The sequence below is a fragment of the Anomalospiza imberbis genome, chromosome 2 (assembly GCF_031753505.1).
Source record: "Anomalospiza imberbis isolate Cuckoo-Finch-1a 21T00152 chromosome 2, ASM3175350v1, whole genome shotgun sequence".
In the NCBI taxonomy this organism is placed as follows: Eukaryota; Metazoa; Chordata; class Aves; order Passeriformes; family Viduidae; genus Anomalospiza; species Anomalospiza imberbis.
In genome coordinates, this window is record NC_089682.1 from 4,143,519 (window position 1) to 4,170,549 (window position 27,031).

General features: G+C 41.9%; 1 protein-coding gene across 3 annotated transcripts in view; it reads right to left on the minus strand.

Annotated features, from left to right (window-relative positions):
• The window catches only part of DSCAM (DS cell adhesion molecule), a 443,286-nt gene that overhangs the window by 59,660 nt on the left and 356,595 nt on the right, over nt 1-27,031 (minus strand). For all 3 annotated transcript variants that reach the window (XM_068179584.1, XM_068179590.1, XM_068179585.1), the window contains exons 18-21: nt 25,845-25,991; nt 23,959-24,114; nt 16,051-16,184; nt 2,705-2,858 (exon numbers count right to left, since the gene is read on the minus strand). In XM_068179584.1, coding sequence (XP_068035685.1) covers nt 2,705-2,858; nt 16,051-16,184; nt 23,959-24,114; nt 25,845-25,991 — 591 coding nt within the window. The remainder of the gene's footprint in view (nt 1-2,704; nt 2,859-16,050; nt 16,185-23,958; nt 24,115-25,844; nt 25,992-27,031) is intronic.

The window sequence follows — 27,031 nt, forward strand, 5'->3', positions numbered from 1 at the left end:
TATAGTGGGGGGTGAAAAAGGTCTTCGAGGCGTTGAGCTCTGCCCATCCTTCCTCATTGTGCAGCCACTGCTCTCAGCACTGATCACCACTTTCTCCCAGCTCCCTAAAAAGCTCTGTGATGCATTCATAAAGGAAATTTTGTATGTGATACAGTAATTTCTAACATAGCTACATCCAAAGTTCATAAAATTGCTATCTATCAGTATTCCTAGTGCCCATCAAACCCTCCACAAATGGATTATTCATTACTTTTACAGTCCTAAGTGCATGTAAGAGGCTTTTCCTGAGCATCATCTAATGCAGACCTTATACTGGAGCATCACTACAAACTCTAAGGTTGACTGGATGCATTCTACTGTCCTTTGAAATAAAGTCTTCTTCAGACTGACCTGTCTATATTGAAGTAATTAATTATTTTTTCTTTTAAGTCATCTTGCCTTTTCATAAAAGTTATTTTTAAGTTCAATTATTTGTCATCGTGGATTATGTTATATAAGCTTCAGAGGAGCAGAATTAATTCTGGTAAGCTGGATCAGTTTAAGTACATGTGGGTCAAGTTGCAACTTCTCAATTTTTGGCAAACAGAGAGCAATTGCACACTGCAATTCCTCATAACTTGAGGTCATGAATATTGGTGCTTGCAAAGCCTGAATTGATCTGTGTTCATCTTTGAACATTTCCCTCTTTTTAAAATGCATAGGGCATGGCAAAAGAGAACTTTGAGTGCATTTTGTGCAGGGTTTGCCTGTAGCCTCAGTCTATTAGGATTAGGACATCTAATAATTTTTGCCCTTATTTGAGCATCTATTTTTATGCTTATTTTTGTTTGCTTTGTTCTTTTCATCACCACACATTGATTACACACAGGTGACAGCAAAGGAGGAACACATTGTTCTTACATGATCTTCCTTCACTAGTGTCCTTTACACTCCTCATCCCCCTTTTAGGATCTCAGCTTTGGTCTCACTGATGTCCATAATGCAGTGTGCACTTATGCTACAATGGAAAAGCTCCAGATTTTCCAGATCTGAAGAACTCTGTTTGCAGCTTCTCCACACTGGGAAACTGTCAGGTGTTCAAACAGTAACCTCCAAAATCAGCAATACCATCCATCATAATCACTGAATCCTACAAGGGTTGGGTTGGAAGGAAGGTTAAAGATAAACAGTTCCAAGTGCCTGCCATGGGCCACTGTCCCAGACGGCTCCAAGTCCCAGTGTCGAACCTGGCCTTGGACACTTCCAGGGATCCAGGGGCAGCCACTATGTCCTGTCCCTGCATTCCCTGGAAATTGTCTCTCTCCAGGTTTCCTGGGCTCCTCCAGGCCCTGCAAGGCCACACTGAGCTCAGCCCAAAGCTTCTCCTGTGCAGGTGAACAATGCCAGCTGTGCCAGCCTTTCCTGCCAGCAGAGCTGCTCCATCCCTCTGCTCATCCTGGAGCCTCCTCTGGGCTCTCTGCAGCAGCTCCAGCTCCTCCCTGGGCTGGGACAGGGCTGGGGCAGCTCTGCAGGTGGGCTCTCACCTGAGCACAGGGGCACAGGGACAGAATCACCTCACTCAACCCTGTACTTAAACTGCTTTTGATGCAGCCCAGGGTAACAGCTCTGATGTTAATCTACCAGCATTAAAATGATGATCTACCAGCTAGACAGGTAGGAACAGGGAGATTTCCCATGGTGATGGAGTTTGCCCTTCCATGCAGAAAGTGCTTTCATGTTGGTGGCACTAGGCTGAAGTTCAGCAAAGCCTTTTCAGAAAGAACTTGTCATCATAATGCACTAGACACTTTATTTTACATCTTTACATCATTAAACACCCAAGTGAAGAATTAGCAGGCTTGTAAAACAGTAAAGCCAATTAAATGTATCTAATTTTGCAGCTCCAGGGATCTGTGCATTTCTCTGCCCATCCTGGCACAGGCTGTAATGGTACCAAGTTGAGTAGTAAAAAAAAAAATCAATTTGAAGACCCCATGTAGAGACTGAGTGGGATGGGACTCTTCTCACTTTGCTGTTCAAAATGTTAGGCCTCCATTTCCAAGCCAAGGTGCTCTAATGTTGCAAGCATCACATCTCAAAAGGCAGAATCCACAGGCCCTAGCAATATCTTTTAATAGAACAACTAATACAGCTGGAAATAAATATTCAAGATTTGAGGCACATTATCCTTTCATCATATCTGAAATAGAAGCAGCAAACTTCAAAGATAATGCAAGTAGAGAACAATTGTTCAGAGTTTAGATATGTTAATCAGACCATTTTATACAGAAGATGGTACTTGTGGAGTACACAAGAGATATTACTAAGGAAAGGAATGATAAAGAAGTTACCTTGTACAGCAAGGAAAAGAAATATATTCAGAGGGGGAGAGGCATCATCTGCAAACCCCCTGTACCCAACAAGTGAAGATAAAAATGGCTCCAAAAAGCCATCTATTCCCAACAAGTGAAGATAAAAATGGTTCCAAAAAGCCATCTATTCCCTTCTAAGGTAGGCTGGATGAGTTACCCCCTGGAGGAGCACGTCATCCCCTCTCTGCTGACTCCAGCAAAACTTGAGCAATTACCTGCAAGTTGTCACCTCGCCTTTTGCAAGGTGACAAACCCCACCCTCGGTGAGGCACGGAGAGGCCACACGAGTGGCCAATTCTGCCAGTAACTGGCAGCACAGAAGCCTGGCTGGCTCTGGGCAGCTGCCCCTGTACCTTTGGCCAGTGGCTCCACGGTGATGATCTCGCTGCTGTTGCCTCTCCCTGCAGCCGTCACGGCCACCACCCACACGCTGTACTGGCGATTCCGGCTCAGGTTGGGGATTCTGTAGGAAAATGAGTCGGGAGAGGCTTCAAACTCGCTGATCACCTGTGGTGGGAGAGACAAATGTTTCCAGGCTAAAATAAACAGTATTTGGAGAATGTAAAATGTGAGTGCTACAAAGCCTGTTACTTCAGGGCTCTTCGGGTGGGTATCGATTGCTCCAAACAGATGGCAGATGGCAATAAACAGAGCAGACACAGTAACTTGTTGCAATCCATTCATATTCAGTGAATTTGTGCCTGTGCCTTGATTACAGATTGGTTTTATTCAGATTAGGACTTTTATGTACCATTTATTTTTACAGGGTTGGATAAACAATGGAAGTGGATAAATACGGCTAAATTTTACCATCAGTAGTTCTGACAAAGTGATTTAGCTCTACACAAAACTTTCCCAATGGAGGATTCAGTGCTGCATCTGCTGTGAAATCTGGAGCTTTCTATTTCTGTCACCTAGAACCTTTGATGTTCCTTATTCCTGGGTTTTGGTGGCTCATCCCTTCAGCAGTGGAGTGAAGCATGGAATAAAAGTGTGCTCTGTAACAGACTGTTCAAACTTCCCCCGAGTCTAGTTTTGTTTAATCACGAAATTACTTCCATTCAGAGACTCTCAGCTGAAGGTCATCTCAGCCAGTTGGCTGCATTAGCAGGGAAGGACAAGTGCTGGAAGAAATGCCAGTTCAGTCTCTCCTCTGTCACTCAAGTGCCTCGGCCCAAGGGCTGCAGCAGAGCCAACCAGCTGCTCTGCAGTCCCTGCTCATCCATGAGAGCTTCTGCATCCTGCTTGCAGCAACCTGTGCAGGGAAAGGTGTGGAGGAACACAGAGATCCCTCCAGGGGGTTTTGAGAGCCTCAGAACATCCTCCACAGGAAGTGTGGGGAGGGAAATCTCAGCTCTGAACAGTGTTACAGTGCTCAATATTGCCACTTTTATTTCTGACACAGGCTTTGTGATGCCTGCACGTAAAAATAGAGGGGTAATGAACCAGTGGAATGAATAATAGTCACTTCCCTGTGCGGTGCTGAGCCTGGTAATGGCTAACTAACACTAGGCTAAAAATAATTAGAGGGCTAATGACATAGAAAAGAAGATTTTAGCAGGAATCAGCATTAAAAATAATGCATCAATGTAATCTAAACTTGGTTCAGACTGACAAAGTGTGCAAGGAATCTCTTTGATATACAAATATCTGCTTGTGGTAAAGGCCAATTCCACCTGATTAGCATTTCAAAAGGCACATTGACCTGAAAACATTGGAATATGTAGTCCTTCAAAGTGAATTCCAAATAAATAAGAGATGTTTCTGAGATATCATTAAACACCTCTCCACGTGAACTGGCAGTTTCAGCTGCTGAATGGGTCTCTGCACTCCTCTGTTCTTGAGCTGGCCTCTCCTACAGCCTGGGGAAGAGGGGAGTTCACCTCCTCTCACATTTGAAATCCAGAGTGAAGGCATCTGTCTCTAAGCCAGGCACCTCAACTCCCTTCAGAGACCACGCAAAGGCTTCTACAAGAACACATTTTGTTCCTTCCACAGACAGTGATTTTTCTGGGAAGACTTGCTCCAGCGAAGTTCCCCAGGCTCAGAACAAGCCCAGAGGGGGAACATGCCATATTTTCTAGCCAAACTCTTTGCCCCTTTGCTTGTCAAAATGCCAAACTAGTTTGTCCCATTTAGCCAGAGTTTGCCTGGGTTCCCGCTTCTGATATGAAGAGGTCAATGCAGCCAGACACCTTTATTATTACGTGAAATATTGCAGCAGGTTTTGAGAACCATCTGCCTTGACATTTACACAAGAATATTGGACAAATGCCCGTAGCTTGACAGGCTGGATCTTTGTGGGTCATACATAAAAATTAATGTATTGATCACGGCAGAGGAAGCTGAAATTTAATATTCATGAGGCAGCATTTCCTACGGTTAATTTGAAAGTCAAACAGGCCAAGCTGTCTCTGGCTCCACACATTATTGCAGTTACCTAGCACAGGTTCCTTCTAAACCACCAACTGCCATGGGACATGGATACAACACTTAGGAACAGCTAAACATCACAGAATTCCTTAGGGCTAACTTTCATTCCAGCAACCATCAGCTTTTTCTCACTGGAACTCCAAAGATGGACAAACAGCAGGATTTTCTGCTGTAAGGCTTTTAAAATGCCTTGGTTTTAATTCCTTTCTTTCTCCCAGCATCATTCATCCATTTGCATCTGTGGCTATTTTAAATGCAAAGTTAATTATTCTCAGAATTAATTTATTAATTGAATCTGATAAATGCATCTTCACTAAATTAACGACTCGCATTTTCCTAAAACAAGCTGCTATAGCAAAAGATTTTGGTTTCTAACTGGTTAACACACATCTTGTTTTTCCTCAGCTCACATTCCCTTTTAAACACTTGGGGATGCTTCAGTGACAAAGAATCGATTTTACTTTAAACTTTTGCCTGTCATTTCAATTAGCCTAACATGCCAGAGACTTTGATTACAGAAGGAGGAAAAAAAGGCAGCTTTGTCAGCAAAGAGAAGATTAAACAATTGAAATAAGAAATATTTAAAGGAATGTCACCTTGTCACATATTGGCCCGTGCATGTGCCTGTATAAAGCATAAACTGCTGCTCAATCTTAGAAGCAGTAACATGCTTGCTCAAGGGATTTCTTTTCCTAACTGCTATTTTTCTTCAGATCATAGATGATGGGTTAATTTTTCTTCTGCCTTTAGCTCACGGTCTAAGAAGGAGAGACAGAGATCAGTCTCTGAAAGCCAGCAAGGGCTGTGAAGAATAAAATGAAATCAAAGTCCTTTATGAGGATGCAGTCAATCTACTTCCCCAACCAGGCAATGGCAATAGATGCTGAGGAAGAGCTGGTGCAGGGAACATCATTTTCCTCTGCAACCTGAGCCCTATTGGTGTGCATTTTTTTGTACACTTGGAAGCAGCATGCCATCTCCTGGCATTTCTGACTCCTTTAAAGCACAATTTAATAGGTAATGTGCATAAACTCTGATCCCTCTGGCTTCTATTTTTAATTGCCTGTTCTTAACACAACCTGGGAAAAATTCAGAAGAGTGCTATAGAAAAAAAAATACATTTCTAACAGTTTTCCAAGCAGTCAGGGAGTTTCCCAAGCAAGGAGTTAAGACAAGAGATAGCATTTACTGTGGTGGGCTGGAATGTTATTTAGTGAAAGGTAGTCTGCACCTTGCTTACAGCTGGTTCCACACAACTTCTGATGAGGTAAGTGAGCTACATATCTCTATCTCTGTTCTCTGCAAGTTGCAGGAAACCTGGAAGTGAACTGGGAAAGCCATATAGAGACCTTAAGGACATGAGTGAAAAGGAAAAAACAGCCCAGGCTTGTGGTGTGTGTTGTGAAGTAAGAACATATACAAGTTGGTTACCTGTGTATTGGCTGCCTCATGCTGAAAATTAAATATAAATATAAAATAATAAACATAACTATAAATACATAACTATAACTATAAATATATATGAATATAGATATACTACTTAGAGTAGGGCATGTGTTTTCACTCCAATTTTAGGTAGAAAATATGGCATCATCCAAAAATGGAGCTGAAAGGACTCTGAGAGATCACCTGAGTCTATCTTTCTTCTTTAAACCAGGTTCATCTGTGTCTGCACAATTTCAAACAGATGTTTCCCCAACCTGATTTTGAAGACTTACAATAAAAGGAGATTTTGCAACTCCCTAGGCTGCACAATCTATTCCACTGCTTAACTAATCTCATGATTAGAAATAGTTTTTTTTTAATCTAGCTTGAGTTTCTTGCTGCAGTTTCAACCCACAGCTTCTTTTCCAGTCTATTAGGAACATGAAAAATAGATTATTACCTTGATCTTTGCACCAGTCTTTAATCTACATGAAGTTTTATCATTTCTTTCCCCACCACTACCCTTATCTTTTTACAACTAAATAACTCTGGTGCTTTCAACATTGTCCAGAAATCCCATTTTCTCTATCAGTTTCTCTAATAATACCTTCTGTTATCCTTCAGACTGTCTAAGGATGGTCCATAGCTTTCTCACCGTTTCCAAACCTGCACTCAAAAATTCCAGGGATTCTCATTTGGCTTTTCAGGACAGGGTTATAAAGGCTGTTAATGTTAATCTGGGGATGCACAATAACCTCAAAATCCTCTTCTGAAGAATCAAGAGAATTGCTCTCTACACAGTACTTTTGCAGTTGGTTATTCAGTGTACCCATTTTCTTACTAAATTTTACCCAGCTTTTCCCAGACCAATTTCCCAGTTCGTTCAAGACCTGCCTGAATTCTGCTTCTGTCTCCTGTGTACATGCAATCCCTCCCAGCCTGCTATCCCCTGCTAATTTAATAGGCAGCCTCTCTATTTCATTAGCCAGGTCAGTAATGGAGCCACTGAACAGAAGTGGGCTCAGGAGAGACACTGAGGCTGCTCCCTCCTGCCCACAACAATGAGCCACTGGGTTTTGTTTTTGTTTTTGCAGCCTCCCACAGAGCAGCACTGAGTTTGTTCTATCTGGCCTGAGTTAAATCAGTGAAATGGTGTTTGCATAGCTGGGTCTCCCTCAGCACACATCCCTCCTCTGGGCTCAGCTGCACTGCTAAATGGGAGAGAGCCAGGCGGTGAGTGGAGCACTCCATGCCAGCGATCCACACCGATTTTTAACTTGGTGTCTAGCTCATTTTTGTGCTGCTCTGAATAGCTCTTTTCAAAACAATTCTGCTTTGGAGGGGCTCATGATAAGCAGTGTAGGCTGACATCAGTCACCACCACATCCAGCTGGGGCCAGGTGCTGCTCCTTGGGCCCTGTTTAATCACTGCTGCAGATGAGGCCTAGAACAGGCACCGAGCCTCATGAATAATTACAGTAAGTCTTCAATTCTACGTGGTAAAACCACAATAATCTCCATCTTTTTGTACAACTCCATCGCAGAATTGTCTACCTTGCCCTTCCTCAGGCATTGCTGCTCCTGGAAATCACAGAATCATCAAGGCTGGAGGAGAACTTCAAGTCCCACCATCACCCAGCACCAGCATCACCCCAAACCCTGTCTCCAGGGGCCACATCAAGGCTCCTCCTGAGCACTCCCACAGACAGTGACTCCAAACCTCCCTGGGCAGATAATTTCAAGGCCTGACCACTCTTTCAGTGAAATTTCCATTTCCAATATCCAATCTGAACCTCCTCAGGTGCAACTTTGGGTCATTTCTGCTCATCCTTTCATTTTGGACATGGCAGAAGAGACCAACCCTTGCTAAAACCTCCTTTCAGGGAGTTGTAGAGAACAATGAGGTCCCTCCCGAACCTTCTTGCCCTCCAGACTGAAGAACCCCAGTTCCCTAAGCTGCTGCTCCTAAGATTTGTTTTCTAGCCCCTTCCCAGGACACACTCCACCATTTCAGGGTCCCTTTGTGATGTGAGAGGCTCAAAACTCACCACAGAACTCAAGGGGCAGAGAGTACTGAGATGTTTTATTCTAAAAATCATATTTTAGAGTCTCCTTGACTCACAAGTTATCCAGTACTGGGGGCTACACTAAGTTGTTTCTACCTGGAAGCAAAGTGGGGTAATAAAAAAATCTATACATGTCTGTATTTATAGAGAATGAACTTCAAGTTCTGCATCCCTGAGAAGAGCAGACAGACCACTGCTGTGCCCTCTCAGTGAACTCCCTAAAGATGTAAAAGTCTGAGGTCACAAATTGTACTTTTCTTGAGGACTGCTGGTTTTTGCCTTCCTTTCACAGATGGACAAACTCTCAGAGCTCCAAATAACCACTGATCCTTGACCATGGTCTCCAGTAAGGCTCTTGGCTGCCACTTTGGTCTAGCAATGGTTTCTGTTCAGGTGTTGGCTCATGTTTTGAAAGGTGGCATCTGTTTTTCACTCTGCATTATTGAAGGTAACTGCTGGAAACAGAAGCTGTGCACAAAAGTGAATGCAGCTGCCACATACATACAATTGTAACTTTTTTTTTCCCACCTTAATTGTAGAATTAAAATGTTAGAAAGTTTCAGATGGAAATTTTGGGAAGAACAGACGCAGCTCCCTGCCTTCCCACTGGCAGGAAAATCCTGCCAATCCAAAGAATCTCAGAATCACTGAGGTTGGAAAAGCCCTCCCAGCCCATGCAGTCCCAGCTGTGCCCAGTCTCTACCTTGTCCCCAGCCCAGAGCACTGAGTGCCACCTCCAGGGGACACCTGCAGGGATGGGCACTCCAAAGCTCCCTGGGCAGCCCCTGCCAAGGCCTGAACACCACTTCTGTGAAGAAATTCTTCCTTATGTCCAACCTGAACCTTTCCTGGTGAAGTTTGAGGCCATCTCCTCTTGTCCTCAGAGCAGAGCCTGACCCCCACCTGGCTCTTCCCTCCTGTCAGGGAATTGTGGAGAGCCAGAAAGTCCCCCCTGAGCCTCCTTTTCTCCAGGATAAACACCTGGAGCTCTCTCAGCTGCTCCTGAATTCGCATTTCCAGGTATTACAGCTGGAAGAAAACCCACTGTCTGGACTTCCAGGTAGCTCACTTAGCGTCCATCACCTGCCTGTCCCTTTGGAACACCTCCTGGAGAGTCCCTGAGCCTTCTGAGGAGGAAAGCAGAGTGTGGTGTCATAGGCTGGTGACGACTGGAAGGTCAGGACACCAAGGACTTATTGTCAGACTGTATTGATATCCCTGGGTGTGAGACAAGGTAGTGACACAAGAAGGGAGGTTTATGAAAAAATCAATATCAAATTTGTTTTGGTAGGGCTTTACAAGGAGACCTTTTAAAAATCATATAAACCAGCATATCTTCAGAATCAATTTATACTCTGTCACATCCCTCCTGTGGTCTGCTCTCTGACAAAAATAAGATAGGTAAAAAATGTAAAGTTGATAAAGCAATTAAAATAATGAATGTACTGTGTTTGGGAGCTGGCACCGAAGATGTGAAACAACGACAAAAAGGCTAAAAATAGAACATGTGGTTTGTTAAAAAGACACATTTTAAATACTGTCCAATATAAGGTTTTAAAATAACCCCCAAATTATGCACTATTTCTATGCTAAATAAAGCACACAGGAATTAATAAGCATAAATATCTTCACATTGTAAAACATGCTATATAGATACAGTGATAAATACTGCTTGTAATACACAAATCAATGAACATATATTTAAAATTCAACCTTACGGAATCTGCTGACCTTAAAAACCTTCTGTTCAACAGCAACTTTATCTACTTAGCCAACTTCTGCCAGCTACTTCTCCCTTTGTTCCAAGAAACTTTCAGCATCCTTCTAATCACTGAAAGATCTACAATATGTAACAACAAATAATTTCTGCCTTATAATTGCATCAGCTCTATTTTCCAAAGTTTTCTTTTATCCAAATCTTTAATATGGAGAGGAAATGAGGATCAGAAAGTGTGATGCAAACCCAAAGTTGGAATTTTGACACATCCTATGCATCCTATGCAAAATCAAAAGTTGTGTCTGCCTGAAAGAATTGAGTGGAAAACACCTGGATGATGGGAATTTATGACAGTTAATAGTTTTAAGATCTAGATTAAGATAATTGTATATACTTCCACATCTAGTTTATGTTGCAGATCAGTTGGTTTAAGATAAGCATATATACCTTCTCTAGACTAAACAAAGAGAAGGGAAACTTTCAGAAGATTTATCCAGTTTGTCACAGACATCTAGCTTCTTTCCTTAATGAAAGGAAATCCTTGATGACCCTAGAATAAGTATCTGTGACTCTATTCAATGTGACTGAAGTCAGATTAATGAAATCCCACTTAGAGTCTATGAATTACAGACCAAGAGCAGCAATTACTCTCTTCTTCCACAGAGCAACCCCAGAGACTCCTGTGTATGCTGGTTAAATCACATAATATATTTTCCCCTTAGTGAGTTTACATGAAAGCAAAAGAATGAAACAAATATAGAAGTCTAACAGGCTTAAGAGTTATGTTTCTCACAGTAAAATAAGCAAATCAAAAGGATCAGTAATTGTCTGCCTCAGATATTGGTCAGTTTCCAATTCTGATCATGTTTTCACATAAATTGACTTGGACTTTGGCTAAATATAGGATCATTTCTCTCTTCTCCATCACTGCTTTGCACCTCTTCCTATACCACCTATACCAAATCCAACTGTTTCACAGAAATGTTTCCAGGCCAACATGAATCCTTGCTGGGCTTTCAGCTTTTGGATCTTTCTACATCCTTTGGAGAAGTCCAGAAATATAGATCGCAGTTTTCAAAGACTCTTTCCAACACAGGTACCTGGGGCTGACTGTAGGGTTTGCACTCTCAGATAATTCCTAATCATCGCCCCTATTTCAGTGCTGGGGTCTGCTCTGTGCTCTGGTTCCTCATCCAGCTAATCCAGTTTGTCGTGACAGCATCATCTGGGATCTCTGCAGGAATATTCTCACTCCATTCCTCTGATTCAACAGTCCTGGAATTTCTTCTCCTTCCAGCTCTCAGGCTTCTGGTCTTTTGAGACCTCAGTCAAAGGTAGGTTTGAGGGACAAATAATCTCTTAGCAGAATCCCACAGCTAAGCAACAGTTTTATCAACCAACATTTCAAAACTAGTGTCAGGATTAAAGACCAGAGAATAACTAGTTCTTATCTGAAATCTAGGGTTTTAAATATATACCTGAATGCTTTGCAAGCTTCTTGTCATATTTGCCAATCTTTGGGTACTTGTGCTAGAAAGTGAGGTAAAGAGCTGAGAAAATACAGACCAGCAGAATCATTTGGGTGTCAATGAACAGTATGACATCACCCAATCAGAAATACACATATTAAAGTCTATTTTGACTTGTTGATTAGAAAAGTGTAGTCATTATGGTTGTTGCTGCTGTTTGGGTTTTGCTGATCTGCTGGTGGGTCACTGACTAATAGAAGCAAACACATTAAACAGGATTTTCCTGCTGTTTCCAGCTAAGCAGGTCACTAATTTGTGCATCACTCTATGCTTCTTCCATAGAAAGCCTGGAGATTAATGGAAAGGAGTCGTGTAAGTAGAAGTGCACTATAAAAGGATAATAAATGGAGACCATTCTTCTTTCTCAGTGATTTTCCTTTTCAGGACACAGTCAGTTGGTTCTTGTCTTTCCTCCACTCATGTGGAACTCACTTAAGATGTGAAATAAGGTGACCTCACTCCCACTCTCTGATTTCCTGATAGTGAGAGCTAAAAGCAGAACTTGTCTGGGAGACTGTGCATAGAAATTGTTCAGATGGGAAAGAAAAAGTCCTGCCAGTGGCCTCAAATGTCATACGAGTTTTATTGGAGACTTTTAACTTATGAGACATCTTGGTGTCAATTAAATGTATCTTTTCCTCCAAGGGTTGCATATTAACTCTACCACTGTCTGGTTCCCCTTGTTGTATACAGTTTTTGACCAACTTTTCCAGTTTTAAACTGCCTCATAATAATAGAACTGAGGTTGGAAGGTTCCTCTGGAGGTGACCCAGTCCAACCCCCTTCCCAAAGCAAGTTTAATTGCATCAAGTTGCTCAGGGATGTGTCAAGTGAAGTCTTGAAGATTTCCACATGTGGAGATCCCACAGTCTTCAATATTTGACCAGGATCTCATGGTATTTTTTTCCCCTAGCTGATCAGAATTTCCCATATAAAAAATTCCCAGTCTTTGTGCATAGGCACTTTTTCATCATTTCCTGTATCAAGAAATCCTCATCCTTAACCTTCCTTCTCCTGCCCTCACCCCTCTCCTGCTTCTTTAGGAGATGCTTTTTGCCTGTTCTGAGATCAAAGTTACCCAGAGTGACTTACCTGTGTGTCACAGTGACCTTTTCCAGACACTTTCTGACATCTAAATTTTATTTAATCTAATCCCATTGATTCTTCCTTAAGCATTGTATTGACCTGAACGCAACACGAGATTGGTGGTTGTTTTTAGGGAGTTTTTTTTGTCTTTTTTCTTCAGAAAACCCCCAAATCTCCTTTTCTGTTGCACTTGAAAGGCCCTGGCAGTGCACATGTACAGCCCAAGGCAGGAAGTGCAGGAGCAGCCTCCTGAGGAAGGAGTTAAGCTCAGCAGAAACTGAACCAGCCTAATTTGTGTGCTAGAATTCAAACTGTGTTCCATGTGTGTGGCACCATGGGGGAAAATCCCCCTGCCAGGATGGGACAGCAGTGACAGCACTTCCCTGAGACCCGGGCAGGATGAGCATCCTGCCAGTACAATGGGAATCACCACTCTTAGAAGGAATTTGGCCACCTTGGGACCATTACAGGTGGTCTTGAGAAGCCAGATCCTTCCAACAGTTGGACATGGATGTGGTAGAAATTGGGGAGAAGCAAGATTGTAGGCTACAAGTTAGCACAAAGGATAATTTTTCTAACTTAAAATCTGGTATGTTCTGTGTCTTATATTTGAAAAATGAAGGATCAATGAAGTCTCATATTTTTCTGTATTTTTTCCTACATTTTCAGAATAAAAAAGAGAAATTTTTGCCTAATTATGCCTGTAGAATACTACAGACATAACAATTAAACAGTGTGAAATTGGATCCTTGCTTGCCCTTTATCTTGGCCAGAGAATAGACTGCAGCAGAGAATCTTTTCCATTTTTCACACATTAATCATATTTGTGGTTTGAAACATCCCAGGCAAATACTGTCCTTAGGGCTCAAAATATTTAAAGAGAAAATGTCTTTTGTTCTATACAGAGGCGGCAGAAGTTTTAAAGGTTTCTGCCTTTGCAAAGCAAACTGAACAGTGCAGGAGGCAGCAAATCTTCATTTTATAATATGTCAGGGTTGTTATGTTTGAAATAAAAATATGCACAATACTACCAACAGAGTTAATTATTTCTTCTGTTGGTGACTTAAATACCAAAGCAGTGTTCTTATGTAAAGGACTGTTAACCTGTCTAAAGTCTATTGTATGGACTTGTTCTCAGCAATAAAATACAATCTACAAAGAATGCAGCCTCCCCATAAATTTACCTTTACCCCTGTCCTTTTCTCTTTCTTCTCACTGATGCCTGAAAACTGAGTTTGCCTTTCTGCTTGAATAGCAGACTTTCAGCAAAGTTATTTTGCAGCCAGGGCTGTGACTGATGGATTAAGTTTTCAGGGCTCCATACCTGCAGCTACAGCACTTGCTACTTATGGTGGCAGAGGAGATGATAAAGACACAGGCCTTTTATTTATTCTCCTCCTCACCCTAATTTAAAACCTCTCCCTCTGTCAGCTGCTTGTCTCTGCCAGCAATGAATCAAACAAGAAGTTCCCTGGATATACTAAGTGTGTCTGCACAGCAGTGTTGGCATTTGAGCAGCTCTGCAGCAGGCTTGTTTCACTGCAAAGCAACTCTGAATAAAACAGCTTTTTAGCTCACAGTCCATTTCAGAATAAAGGAAAACAAAGCATTTTGTTAGTAATAAAGCTGAGGGATTGTGTCCTATATTAAATATGTCCTGAGGGCTTGCATTTGTTTAAAAATGTCCAAGTTGGCTTCTGGAAACGGAGCCCCCAGTGTGATTCCTGCCTCACTCAGCACACAGGGCTGCTACAGAAGGTCTCTGCAAGTCACAGCTCCTGCTGATCTGCAGAACACTGGGACAGGGACTCACAGATACATGTTGAACATATTTATACATATGTCTGAGTGTGCATATATATATTTCTATGTACACACACCTGCATGAAGGTAACAGCAGGATCATGGAATCACAGAATGGTTTGGGCTGGAAGGGACGGGGACACCTTTCAGAACTATCCATGTACACATCAGCGATTAATAAAATGTGCAAACACCTGCATGTGCCTCTACCTGGGGCTAAGGTATGGTTCCATGATGGTTCATACACACCCCTGCATAATGAACACCACAAAAATACAGCAGTGAGATTCTGTCCGGGCCAAGAGCAGCAAAAACAAAGCAACTGGTCTTGTCATTGTCCACCTCTGAGGTGCTCCAAAAGGTAACCACAAAATAGGAAGTTTTGTATGTGACTCACATAGTAAAGAATAATATTTTTAGCTGAGAATGTTTATTTCCTTGGGGTTGTAAATATAGGAAAAAACGTTGCTAGCAAAGCCCCAGGAAGAAGCACTGCAGCTTTGTGCATGGAAAGTATCTGGAGAAGGCAGCAGCACCATCTGGTGTTCTCTCCAAATCCCCAGAGAAGTTCCTGATCTCCATTCAGAGCTGTCCTCTAAATTCTGACCTCTTTAACCCACCGAGTGCCATAGAAATGTATGAACTGCAATGGAAAATCTCCAGCTACTTTACATTTAAATGTGTGCTAAAGATGGTTTGGTTTGCTACAATTACGAAATTAATGGATTTAGGAGACAGTAATCCCAAAACATAAATCAGAGAATCACACAATGGTTTGGGCTGGAAGGGGTCTAAAAGACCGCATTGTTCCAACCCCCTGCCTTGGGTACAGGGAAATTTCCACATGCCTGAAGCACTTTTGGAAATTTCAGGAACAATATTTTCCTTGCCTATCAAACTAAGCTTGCATTTTTTACCTTTGATGGGAAGTCTTGCTTAAAACTGAAATCCAAACCTTGGATATAACCTAAATACAAACCTCAGATATAAAATGAATGAGTATTCTTTTCAATCTACATGAAAATAAATATACATGGGTGTTTAGAGAGAGCAATTGGCCCTTGTGTTTAAAGATTGCTGAATTTCTTTGTGATTCAGACAGGAAAAAAGCTAACCTGATACTCCATTCAAATTCCTCCTGTCACTTTCTCAGCAAGTAAAAACATATAGAGCTAGATTGGGCAAATATTCCAGGCATAAATAAGCCTATTCACAAGCAAACATGTTTGTTTGTAAGTCATTATGTTCCTTCACACATGAATACTCAAGGCAAAAAGGCAGGAACTTCGATGGAAACGGTAAATGAATACACGCCTCCAGCTGCAGCAGGGCTGTGCAGCTGGTCCTGGAAAATGTAACTTGTTACATTCTAAACTAACCATACCTTGCAAAATACTCCACTTCAGCTGTAAATTTTGAAATTATTTGTGAGCTAATGCTCTGCAATAGGTTTTAAACAAAAATTTGATAGGCGGGATAAACCAAACTCAACTCTCACTTGTCTCTGTAGCTCCGGGATCTCCCTTTGGCCTTGCTCAGGGCGAGCAAAGGGAAGGAGAGGAAGCAGCAGGGAGAAGATCAAGGACTGGAATCTGCAAATGCTGTGTGTCAGCCCCACACAAAGGGGCTGTGGCACTTACTGTGGGGTAGGGGTGGGAGCAGAACACGGTGTATTTCCGGATGATGCCGTTCAGCTTCAGGGGAGGCAGCCAGGACACAAAAACCGTGGAGGCTGAGGCAGCAGCTGCTTTAACTCCAGCAGGAGGACCTGGAACTGGAGAAGCAAAGTGTGTTAGAGTGGCCCAAGGCAGATATTCAATCATCCTAGTGCAATAGAGAGGTTAAGAGGAAAAGGGGAGTGTGCTGCTTTGGTGGCTGTGCCCCCATGGACTGAGATGGACACCGTGTGTTAGGGAACAGCCTCCATGCTGCCCATGCCAGGGAGAAGGTCTGGGGGATGTGACCCCATCGTTAAGAGGGGAGAAACTCTTCTTCAGAGGGTCCCAAAGCAGAGCCTGCCACTGATGGTTAAACTTTTGTGAAGTATCCCCTCCAGCCTGCATAAAATCATCTAATGAACCCAAGAATTGTTTTGTTTGGGACTTAAATATCTTCCAAACCCCTGCCATGGGCAGAGATACCTTCCCCTAGACCAGGTTCCTCAGAGCTCCATCCATCCTGGCCTTGGACACTTCCAGGGATGGGGCATCCACTGAGAAACCTGTGTCAGGGCTCACCATCCTCAAAGTAAATAATTTCTTCTCTAGATCCAAACTAAATTTCCCCTTTCAGTTTGAATCCAAATGCACACGTGAAAATATCTTGTCCGTGGTGACAGAAATTGCCAAACAACACCTTATTATAAATGGCCAGCTTTGAACGCACAACCCATGCCAAAGGGTTATAAATAATGCACATGTGGACAGTTTAATGGACATCCAGATCAGAGCTGTGAGTTTAATGAAGTGGAGGGTAAACGAGCAGTTTGCACTGCCTGATGTGACCCATGGCCAGCAAGTGCCACGATGTGTGAGCAGACATCTCCCCCCAAAAAAAACCTTGCCTCTTGCCCTGCCCTCAGCAGCTCAGACCTCTCTCTGGCACTGCAGTATATCTATTTCTCTAATTACAGCAGCTATCTACATAATACAAAATAATACAAAGTTATCACAGAGAAAGAGCTAAAAACCCCCAAACCTCCTGTCTAAAACCAGTGAAAAAAGCTTCTGTTTGGAGATGCTAAAATCTCGCTGTGTAATCTTAACTACATCCCTTTGCAGCCTTGCATTTTGGGAAGGGTTTTGATGTCATGAGCATATGCTGTTTTTCAAAAACACATTACACTGTACGGTGCTCTCCATCTTTGGAAACACTTTTTTACTAATGTGCAAAACGGCTAGATTTATTTTCCTGCATGCTGGAATATCACATTACACCTAAGCTTGTACTCAAAACAAAACAAGGGCTACACTTAATATCAGAAAAAATGGGTTTAAAATTTCCTGAAAAACATGCCTTGTGTCAAAATATTTGAAAATATATTTTTAAAACAGTGAAAATAAATAATTTGAAAGACATTATACCACTGTGTGTGGTCCTTATTTATGTCAAATGATTAAAATAGGTATGTTGTATTGATAATTGCTACGTAGGTTATTAAAGACAAAATGAAACAGTTTTCTGGACTTTGTTCTCTACAGAACTACTGCTTTGTGAGGAATCTCATATTTTTGTCTGATTTCAAGTAAAACTACTAAAATATTAAAGTTTCTAGTGCAATTACCATTGCAATGCTTGATCAGCTTTCTTTACTTTCACAGAAAACAGTTATTGTACAGTAGAGGTAAAAAATCCCTTGTCCAGCAAGCTGATATTTGTAGATAAATTCAGAATTTTTGTTCTACCTCAATTAAGCAAGCAGATATTATTCTGCTACAGAACTTTGCCCATAAAGAGGAGTCAGCCAGCCTGGGATCTAAATTTGCTCATCTTTTGTGTAAAAATAATGCAAGGAGACCCTCAAATTTATATCTGCATAGGTGGTCCTGGACGATGTGAAAAAACTGACAGGCACCACTCAGTGCAATGTCTCTGGGTGTGAATTTTCTATTTATAGTGTGCTGAGAGAGCTAATTAGGCATCAAGTGAGAACGTCATGATGATAATTGCATGCAAACCCAGCCCCTCACTGCAAAGGGGCTAATTCAGTTAGCAGCTCTATCCAATGCAGAGTAAATATTGATGCTTGACAGCATCCAACTTGTTATTTATACCCAGCTCATTAGAAATGCTATTTGCTCCTGCTGCTGAGGAGTGAAAGCTGGCTCTCCAGGGTAATTACCTAACCCACAGGAGGATTCCTTTATGGATAGCAATGTTTTCTGGAAATCACTGCAAATAGATGGATGAGGTTAATGCAATTTATTGTTAAATTAGGGTGTGATCTATAGGGACAGGTTCTGATGGTAATTGGTCATGGCTGCCAACTGTTGAGGGATTAACTCAGAATTCATCTGGCATTTTCCAGTCATTGGGCCTATGTGGGAAACATTCCTTGTCATTGCTGCGCTGCTGTCTGGTGTGAGACCAGCAGAAAGAGGGGCCAGAAAGAAACTCAGGAAGACATATAGTGAAATTTTCAACCCAAGGACCCCTCCACCTCCCTGGGTTGGAATCAGGCAGCAGTTTTTGCAGTGTTGCCAAAGTTACTCTGAATATTCATTTATTAGTCCTCTTTTTGCTGCACTGCTGGGTTGTGCACATGAAAGCTGGGTGGCATTCCACTGTGTGTGTGGAAGTGTTTGCATTTCCTTGGTAGGAATCCTGCAGAATCTCATCTCGTGCTCCACAGACTCCCACTGTTCTCTGTCCAGAGGGTAAAGTCATTGGTCAAATCCATCCCCTGCACTTCATAAGAGTTCTCTTAGCATTAACTGAAGCATTTCTTTTTAAACTGGCTTCCTTGGGCATCTGAAGAAGTTGTGGTTGGGGAATGTGGTGACTGCCTGATCCTGGAGAGGAAAATCCTGAGCCTTGCCAAGCAAACTAAAGGTATTTTCCCTCATTGCCATTGCATCCCCAGCCTTTCAGGCTTCGGTCATTATAAGCCAGCAGTATCAGGAGACCCGAGCTGCCTTATTGAATTCTCCCTGGACCTTTATTTAGCACACTGACTCCCACAGCTCCCAGAAAGACAAACTGATTTTGCACAATGCCTTAGACCCCTCTTTTCCCCCATGGTCACTGGGGTAAAACTATGGTGAGCAGCTGAGGACTGCTTCTAAACAACCTTGCAGCCTTCCAGGGAGCAGATGTGGCAAATTTAAGATCAAAGATGGCCTCATTCTCCAGCTAGCAAGGCTTTGAAAAACACAGAAATAGCATCCTGCTTTCATGTGGAGGAGAACACTTTGTATTCCTGACAGTGCAAGTGAAATGCTAAAGCAGAGCAGGCAATTATCCTGATACAACAGGGCTGGGAAACAGCATTTAGATGTGCCAGATAATGGGGAGGAGCTCCAGGAACTTTCTCATTCTCCTTTTCATAAGCAGAGAGATTATCACCATTTTTCTTCACAGTACTGAGCAGCAGGGAGGCAAATGCACAGACTGTGGTGCATTTAATAGTGATATGGCAAATAAGTCAGAAATCTGAGCCTTGTTCTGTAACAGGGTTTTAATTCTGCACGACACAGGACTATTCCACCGCTGGCTGCACTTAGAAAAACCAAAATAAACTCAACCCCTGGCTGCTGTTTTTTCATGTAGATATTCCACCTACAATGCAGATCTCTGCCAGCCAAAACACATCCACATGTGAATTTACTCTGAACTGGCCTCATATTAAGCACACCATTTCTATCAAATTCTGCCAGTTTCCCAAGGAGAACATTTACTATTCTGTGCCTTTTGCTTCTTAGTCAAAAAGATAAAATTGGAGATCTTTACCGCTAGAAAAATGTGCATTAAGGGGTCATCAAGGGCAATTTTTCATCACGGAGCCCAGTCACCCTCATCAGCTGAACAAACCCAAGCAGAGCTCTGCTCCAAGGAGTACTGGACATGCACCTGACTGGATTTCTGCTTAATCATTTCAGAATAATGTAAAGCTTGCCAGATGCTGTCTGTGCCTCTCATGCCAATGGTCAGGAAGCTTGGTGTCCAGGGAGAGGAAGGAAAGGAGGAAAACCTCTCTGGATTCAGGTAGAGGGGCTGGCAGAGGGATTTGGTTCTGTTTTCCCTTCCTTCCTGCTGCAGCTTTTGCCTGGCTCTGAATGCCAGAGAGCTGGAAGCACAGCACTGCTGCAAAAATCCTTCTGTGTCACAGCCAGCTCAGATGCCACCTCTGACAGACACCCAGACCAAATTCCCAGCTGCAGGAAGCTTTCCTGGGATGGGGGCTCTGGGGTCTGTGTCCTCTCATGGTCTGCTCAAGGTCGGGGCACTGCTGCCAGCCAAGGTGCTCTGTCATGTTCCAGGCTTGTTCAGGCAGCAAATTCCTTGTTTCAACCATAGTTGGCTCATGTTGCATTTGCAGCACAGGAGCAGAGAGGGAATTTGTCACACATGCTCCCTCTTGCTGCAAAACGGAGAAAGAAGCCTTACAAACTGCATTTTGATCACAGCGGGGAAAAGAACTGGAAGAGATGCTTTAATTTTTAATGGTTTATTAAATCAAGTCTCCAGGTGAAGAGGATGAGCAGCTTGTTAGAAACTGTAAAGTGGAAAAGGTAATGGACGAAACCAGAATGAATTTTTAAAAACTGGACATTTCTTCTCGGCTTATTTTTTCTGCCAGGAGGAACTCCAAAAAGAGCAGCATTTTTTTCTGAAGTCAGCTTTCAGGAAAGGAGGGGGGAAAAGCTAGATGAAACCCATAAATATGATCACATTAAAAAGAAAGCTCATTTCTTGAAGGCTCATTTCCTATTATTTGCTCGAGTTGTTCCCATTTCCTTTGGTGATCAGCAGCAGTGTCTGACCTCTGGTGTCTAAAATCAGTATCAAACATTACAAGGAATCAAAGTATCAACACATTCCACCCAGGATTCTCTTGCTGGGTTACCCTTAGATATTTCAAGCCTGCTGAAGAAATTTCGGGTTGATGTCTTTAGCTGAACACCAACAGAGAAGTCACAGGAGGCCCTGACTGGCTTTTCCAGCAGCAGTGGAAAATGCTGCACCATTGATTTCACAAAGAAAAGTTTCCTCTCATGTAAAAAAATGAAAAAAAGAGAAAGGAATTAATGATCAGATATGGCCTCGTAGCAATAATGATGTGGAGGGCTTGGCAGCCACTTGAAAATGTCCCAGATTTCTAGATTTTATTAGAGGAAGGTGGAATATCTTGTGTCATAATTTTAGCCAGAGAAGGTCTGGGAGCAGAGATAGAAAGTTTCCAGTTCTAAGCTCTGTTAGGATTCCAATTAATTTATTTCATATGCCAAGGAAGTGCTAAAACTCACTTCAGGGCAGAATCTTTTAAGTGCACTGGAATTAGTCCTACTGAATAATCCTCTACAGAACACTTTTCCTAAGAAAATGACAGTAGAAATGTCCCTTCTTCTGAGGAATGAGGCACCTGTTTGGTGCACAGAGTTTGCCAGTGTGAATGCTCTTTTCCTCTTTAACTTTCACACCCTTCAGGATGTTTAGATCCAGGATTTTGGGTTTGGCTTATGCTTAACTGCAGGTCTCTGTATATTCCACTCAAAACCTTTCCTGCTCTTAGTAAAAAGTTGTGAAGCTGAAGCTGAATATGAAATCATTGCATTTTCTGGAACACCTTCCCATTTACTTCCTGGACAAAAGATTAAATGAGTGGAACCAGTGTGAGGCATCAGGAAATCTCTGGAAATTTTCATCAGGCTGTCTCAGGGCGAGTCATTGCTGAGCTGCCAGGAGGATTAAAGGCGAGAGATGAGCCTTTGCACAGCTGCCCAACACAGCCTGAGGCAATGTGCTCCCCTCATCAGGGCCTGTCTGATCCCAGGGATGGAGACGGCAAAAGAGCCGCCACCAAGAATTGGGACGACCAAATGAGGCTGGGCTAGGGGGAAGAAAAGAAGACAAAGACGATGAAGGAGACGATGGAGGAGATGGAGAAGGAGGAGGAGAAGGAAGAGAAGAAGGAGAAGGAGGACAAGGAGAAGGACAAGGAGAAGAAGGAGGAAGAGAAGAAGGAGGAAGAGGAGGAGGAGGAGGAGGAGAAGAAATGTTTGAGGCTTCTGACATGAACCAGATGTCCCCAAGACCAGCCTGTCCCCAAGCTCCTGGAGCAGTGTGGGACATTACTCCTGGCTCCTGGTGGCTTAAATCTCACTCCCAAAGCCCATGGCTGAGAGCCTTTGTGTTCAGAGAGAATTCAGGGAAGGTCTGTTATGCTGGGATCTACTTGACAAAAAGTAACTTGGAAATGCTGCATGTGTTTAGATTTTACATTTTAGATTTTTTTTTCATTGAAATAAATCCATCTACATCCAAGCACTAGGTGTCCCAAGAGCATCTGAGTCAGGACCTGGGTGCTCCACAGTAACTGTTAAAGGACTTTAGGCTGATATCAGAATGTTCAGTGTTTGAGACACACAAGTCTAGAGCTGAGCAATTTTCATTTACTGCATCCCCTGGATGCAGCTACAGCTGGGGCCAGGTGACCTTACAATGTATGCAAATTTTAGAATGAGTCCCTTAATATTTAATTGGAAAAAATTAATAACTTCATTCACACAATTTTTCATTGGAGAAAAAAGCACAGAATTCATCAAGTCAGTTAATTTACTGGACCTGTTCTCTTGTCACTTTTGTAAATCTCATTACAAATAAAAAAATTGGCATGTATATTCATATATTCACGAGTGACCAATTAAGTGGATAAAAAAGAAAGGAAAATCTATTGAGTAATTTCCCTGAAAACATATTGCATAACTCACAGGAGAATTTACAAATTGAACATTATTCAAGTAACCTCACTGAGAGGACTGTGGTCATTTTTATCTGTACCATAAAAAAGTCTTGATCGAGTTTTTCAAAAGCATTTAGGGGATCAAAAAATACATTTGTACATCTCATAGCATTTCCAAGGCATTAAAAAAGGTTAGGGACAAAACCTCCCCTGAATTTGGAATTTTAGTGCTCCACAAATAGATCAGTGCATGGCATCCTACTGAGGTGACCTGAAGTGATTATAATAGTTACAATTACAATAAAGTGATTATGGAAACTCACGTGTCTCTGTCTGTGTATGATTAAAAGTTTCTTCAACTTTCAGCATTAGGAATTGAATTTTCCATGCTTTGGTTTAGGAACAAAGGTAAGACATTTTTGTTCGTTATTTGCTTTTGAGGGAAGAGGTATTTGGAGGATTTATATGTATGTGTATGTGTATGTATGTATACTGAAAAAAATATTCTTAGTGGGATCCAAGTAATATAAGATTATGTTCCAGAGCAGTTTCTCACCCTTTTCCCATTTTCATAGAATATCAGAATGGTTTGGGTTGGAAGGGACCTTAAAGCCCATTCAGTGCCACCTACCACTGACCCAGGTGCTCCAAGCCCCAGTGTCCAACCTGGCCTTGGGCACTGCCAGGGATCCAGGGGCAGCCCCAGCTGCTCTGGGAATTTCATCCTAGCCCCTGCCCACCCTGCCAGGGAACAATTCCCAATTCCCAATACCCCATCTAATACTACTCTCTGTTAGTTTGAAGCCATTCCCCCTTGTCCTGTCACTCCAGACCCTTGTGAATATTCTGTTTCCATCTTTCTTCTCAGCTCCTCCAGGCCCTGCAAGGCCACACTGAGCTCAGCCCAAAGCTTCTCCTGTGCAGGTGAACAATGCCAGCTGTGCCAGCCTTTCCTGCCAGCAGAGCTGCTCCATCCCTCTGCTCATCCTGGAGCCTCCTCTGGGCTCTCTGCAGCAGCTCCAGCTCCTCCCTGGGCTGGGACACCCCAGGGCTGGGTTTTCAATCTCTACATGTCTGTGTGCAATATTTGCCTGAGACAAACAAACATTTCCTGGAAGTGGGAATGGAAAATGCTTTCACTCCTTACCATCCTCTTTAGTGCGGGTGAAAATCTGCTCGCTCCTCACTCCATCCCCAGCTCGGGTAAAAGCCAACACCTGGATGCTGTAGTTGGTGTATTTTTCCAGGCCATCCAGCTCCAGGGATGGCTGGGTAGTAGTGACATTCTTTATCTCTCCCAGCTCTATTAAAAAAAAAAAAAAAAAAAAAATTGAGTTATTGCCAAGTTCACTCTTCTTCCAGGTGTTGATACCTGCTGTGGAAAATTTGGGTGTCCCAGACAAGGAAACCTTCATTATTACAGAACAGCAATGAATTGTAATGAATTAAAATGAATTCATTTGTGTCCTGACCTCTTACCACCACTTGAAGCAGACCCATTTTTTATTTTCAAACTATCTTTTTTTGTTGCAATTGAAAAAAAAAATATTATGAAGAGAATTGAAGAAATTCTACAAGTTATGAGATTTTTCATAAAGAGCCAATAACAAGAAGAGATTATTGTGAAACATCCCCTAAAGAAAAAAAAAATGAGAACGCTGGTTATCTTCATAAAGATTTTCTGGTTATGAGAAAGACCATTTCTCATAAGGAAAATGAAGAAAATGTCCCCTTTATTTTAAAATATGCAGCAAGTGCTGCTGCAAAGCACTTGATAGCAGCAATGGTGCCTAACAATAGATTTAAACATGGTAAAATCAGATTTACTTGAAGAAAGATGATGCACTTCATATTAATAGTTTTTTTTTCAGCAAGCTAAGAAGTACAACCCATATGGCAAAAAAAAAAAAAAAAGCTTTAAACATATTTGGGGCAGCAAATAAGGTTGAGTAAATGAAGAAAATCCAGTTTTAAGCATGGCATGAACATCATCTTTTTTCATCATGTTGTGAGACATCACATAGGAGCTTAGATGTGATAATATCCACACAGGATCTGATCCAAAAATATAGGCGTCACTGTAAACATTCAATTTTATGCCCTACATGTTTACATTTTTCTGTATGCTTCTCATACATTTTTAATCTTTATTTTTAAAGGAATTGCTGGGAAATTTCCAAATATTTTTGAATATTACCAGCAGGGACAATGGGCCTCTGAGTCACATTTCCACTCTAAATTCCCCTTTCCACACTAACAGAGGTAGGATTTGCACAACTGCAGGTGAGAGTGAACTGTGGTTCTGGTGGATGAAAGCAAAAGAAGGGAGACAGCTGTGAAAAATCCACAGGGCAAGTAGGAATAAAGTCATGTGCATCTCAAACCTACTAATTTGTTTAATTTACAAGAAAGGGCCATACGTGGAATTATCATCATGCAATAAATTGCAGATTAGTAAAGCATCACAATTCTCCTTTGAACCTTTCACTCAGTCACTGCTCTGGAGCCTATTTCCCCAGGAATTATGATAAGAGTACAAAAACACAACAGAAAAAGCTGGCATGGAAATAACAAGCTTTTCCCAGAGACATTTCCTTCTTTTGCCCTCAGCTACGGAGATGAAATGCATCCTATTAAAAAATAAGTGATGGCATATCGAGTAGGCAAAGAGATAACCAACCAAATTATAGTAAAAATTGGGTTTGGGCTGGTTTCTTCTAGATCCATGTCACCATTCTTTAAAAAAAACCCAACATTCTGGACTCTGTAACTGAGGTGAAATTTGCTCAGGTCGTGTTGGGTACCACGGGAGGCCTGGGGAGGGTTGCAAACCCATGGTGGGAGCCTTCCCTGAGGTTCCTCCAGGCAGCTTTGCTGCTCTGTTCAGGCTCTAGGAAAAACTGCTCCTTCACAGGTAGCCAAAGTTTTCTCTAAACCAAAAAGAAAAGGGAGTAAAAGGCCTTCACACCAGAGAGAAAATGATATAAAGGCCACATACAGCTTTTTACTTGGTAACAGATTGGTGTCTCTCACCTCCATCCAAGAGGTTGGCCCAGTAGATAACCCTGAATCCCTGCAGGATCCCATTCAGCGTTTCCTTTGCCAGCGTTGACCAGGAAATGGAGATGGTTTCTGGGGATGTGGCAGTGGCTTGCACATTCCCTGGAGGGCAACTGGGCACTGGAATAAGATATTCACCATTTTAACACAATGAAAACAACTCAATATTCATCTTTTAGCTACCCTTTATTTTCCCCTCTATCCCACCACAAAATATTTAATTACCATTACACATTTTAACAGTGCAAATCCTTTATTCTTGCTACAATCCACGTTTCTGCAAGTGCAGCTGTTTTCCCTGGAATGACTTTTGATGTACTGTTTCCTTACTTGCTGACTTTTCTTTTAATAGGCTTTTTGTTGCTTCTTTTGAAATATAAGTGTGTTCTGACACTGCAATGTGTAGAACATTCTGTAAGCAATTTAAATATATTTTTTAAAGTTTGCAGCCAAATTTCACCTTTGTGGACAATTCTGATGCCCCTTTAATTTGGTAGAGGGAGAAAAAAGTGGGCACATCTTTAAAAAACATAGGAAAAAGTGGTCATAATATTTTTTTTTCTGATATTTAAAAAAAAGGAAAAAAATCAAACAAATCTAAGGCATTTTCTGTTGGCCATTTAGTGTCAAAGCAATACAGCAGTATTAGTAACTGGCATTGCTTTTAAAGCTCTTGGCATATTTAGTTTTAAGAGGGACTCAAAATTGAGTGACAACCAAAAATATTTCCAAGAAAAGCAAGTATGCTGGATTCTGAAGGAAAAAAAAAATCCCAATTATTATAATATAAAATATATGCCCTGTGTGAGCATGCTGCCTTTTGAGGTCTCGCAGCAAGCTAAGCCTAGAAACATTAAGAGTAAAAAAAAGCTATCAGGCTTTCATGAATAGCCTGCCTCAAAATCTGTGGCTCTTGAGGATTTTAGATGTGTAATATTCCATTTTGTCTATGTAAAAGTCAGATTCCAAGCTGGCATTGGTTTCAGGACACTGATGTAGATTTACAGTAGATGAAAATCTGACTTGCATGGCCTTTAGGATTATTATTTGCTGTTATAACCCTCTAAAATACTGAGCTCTTTGTTTTGGATATGGGATCATTCTCTTTTTCCACTAGAGGACTCCCTCTCATTGTTTGAGAAGTACTTTTTATGCAGTTT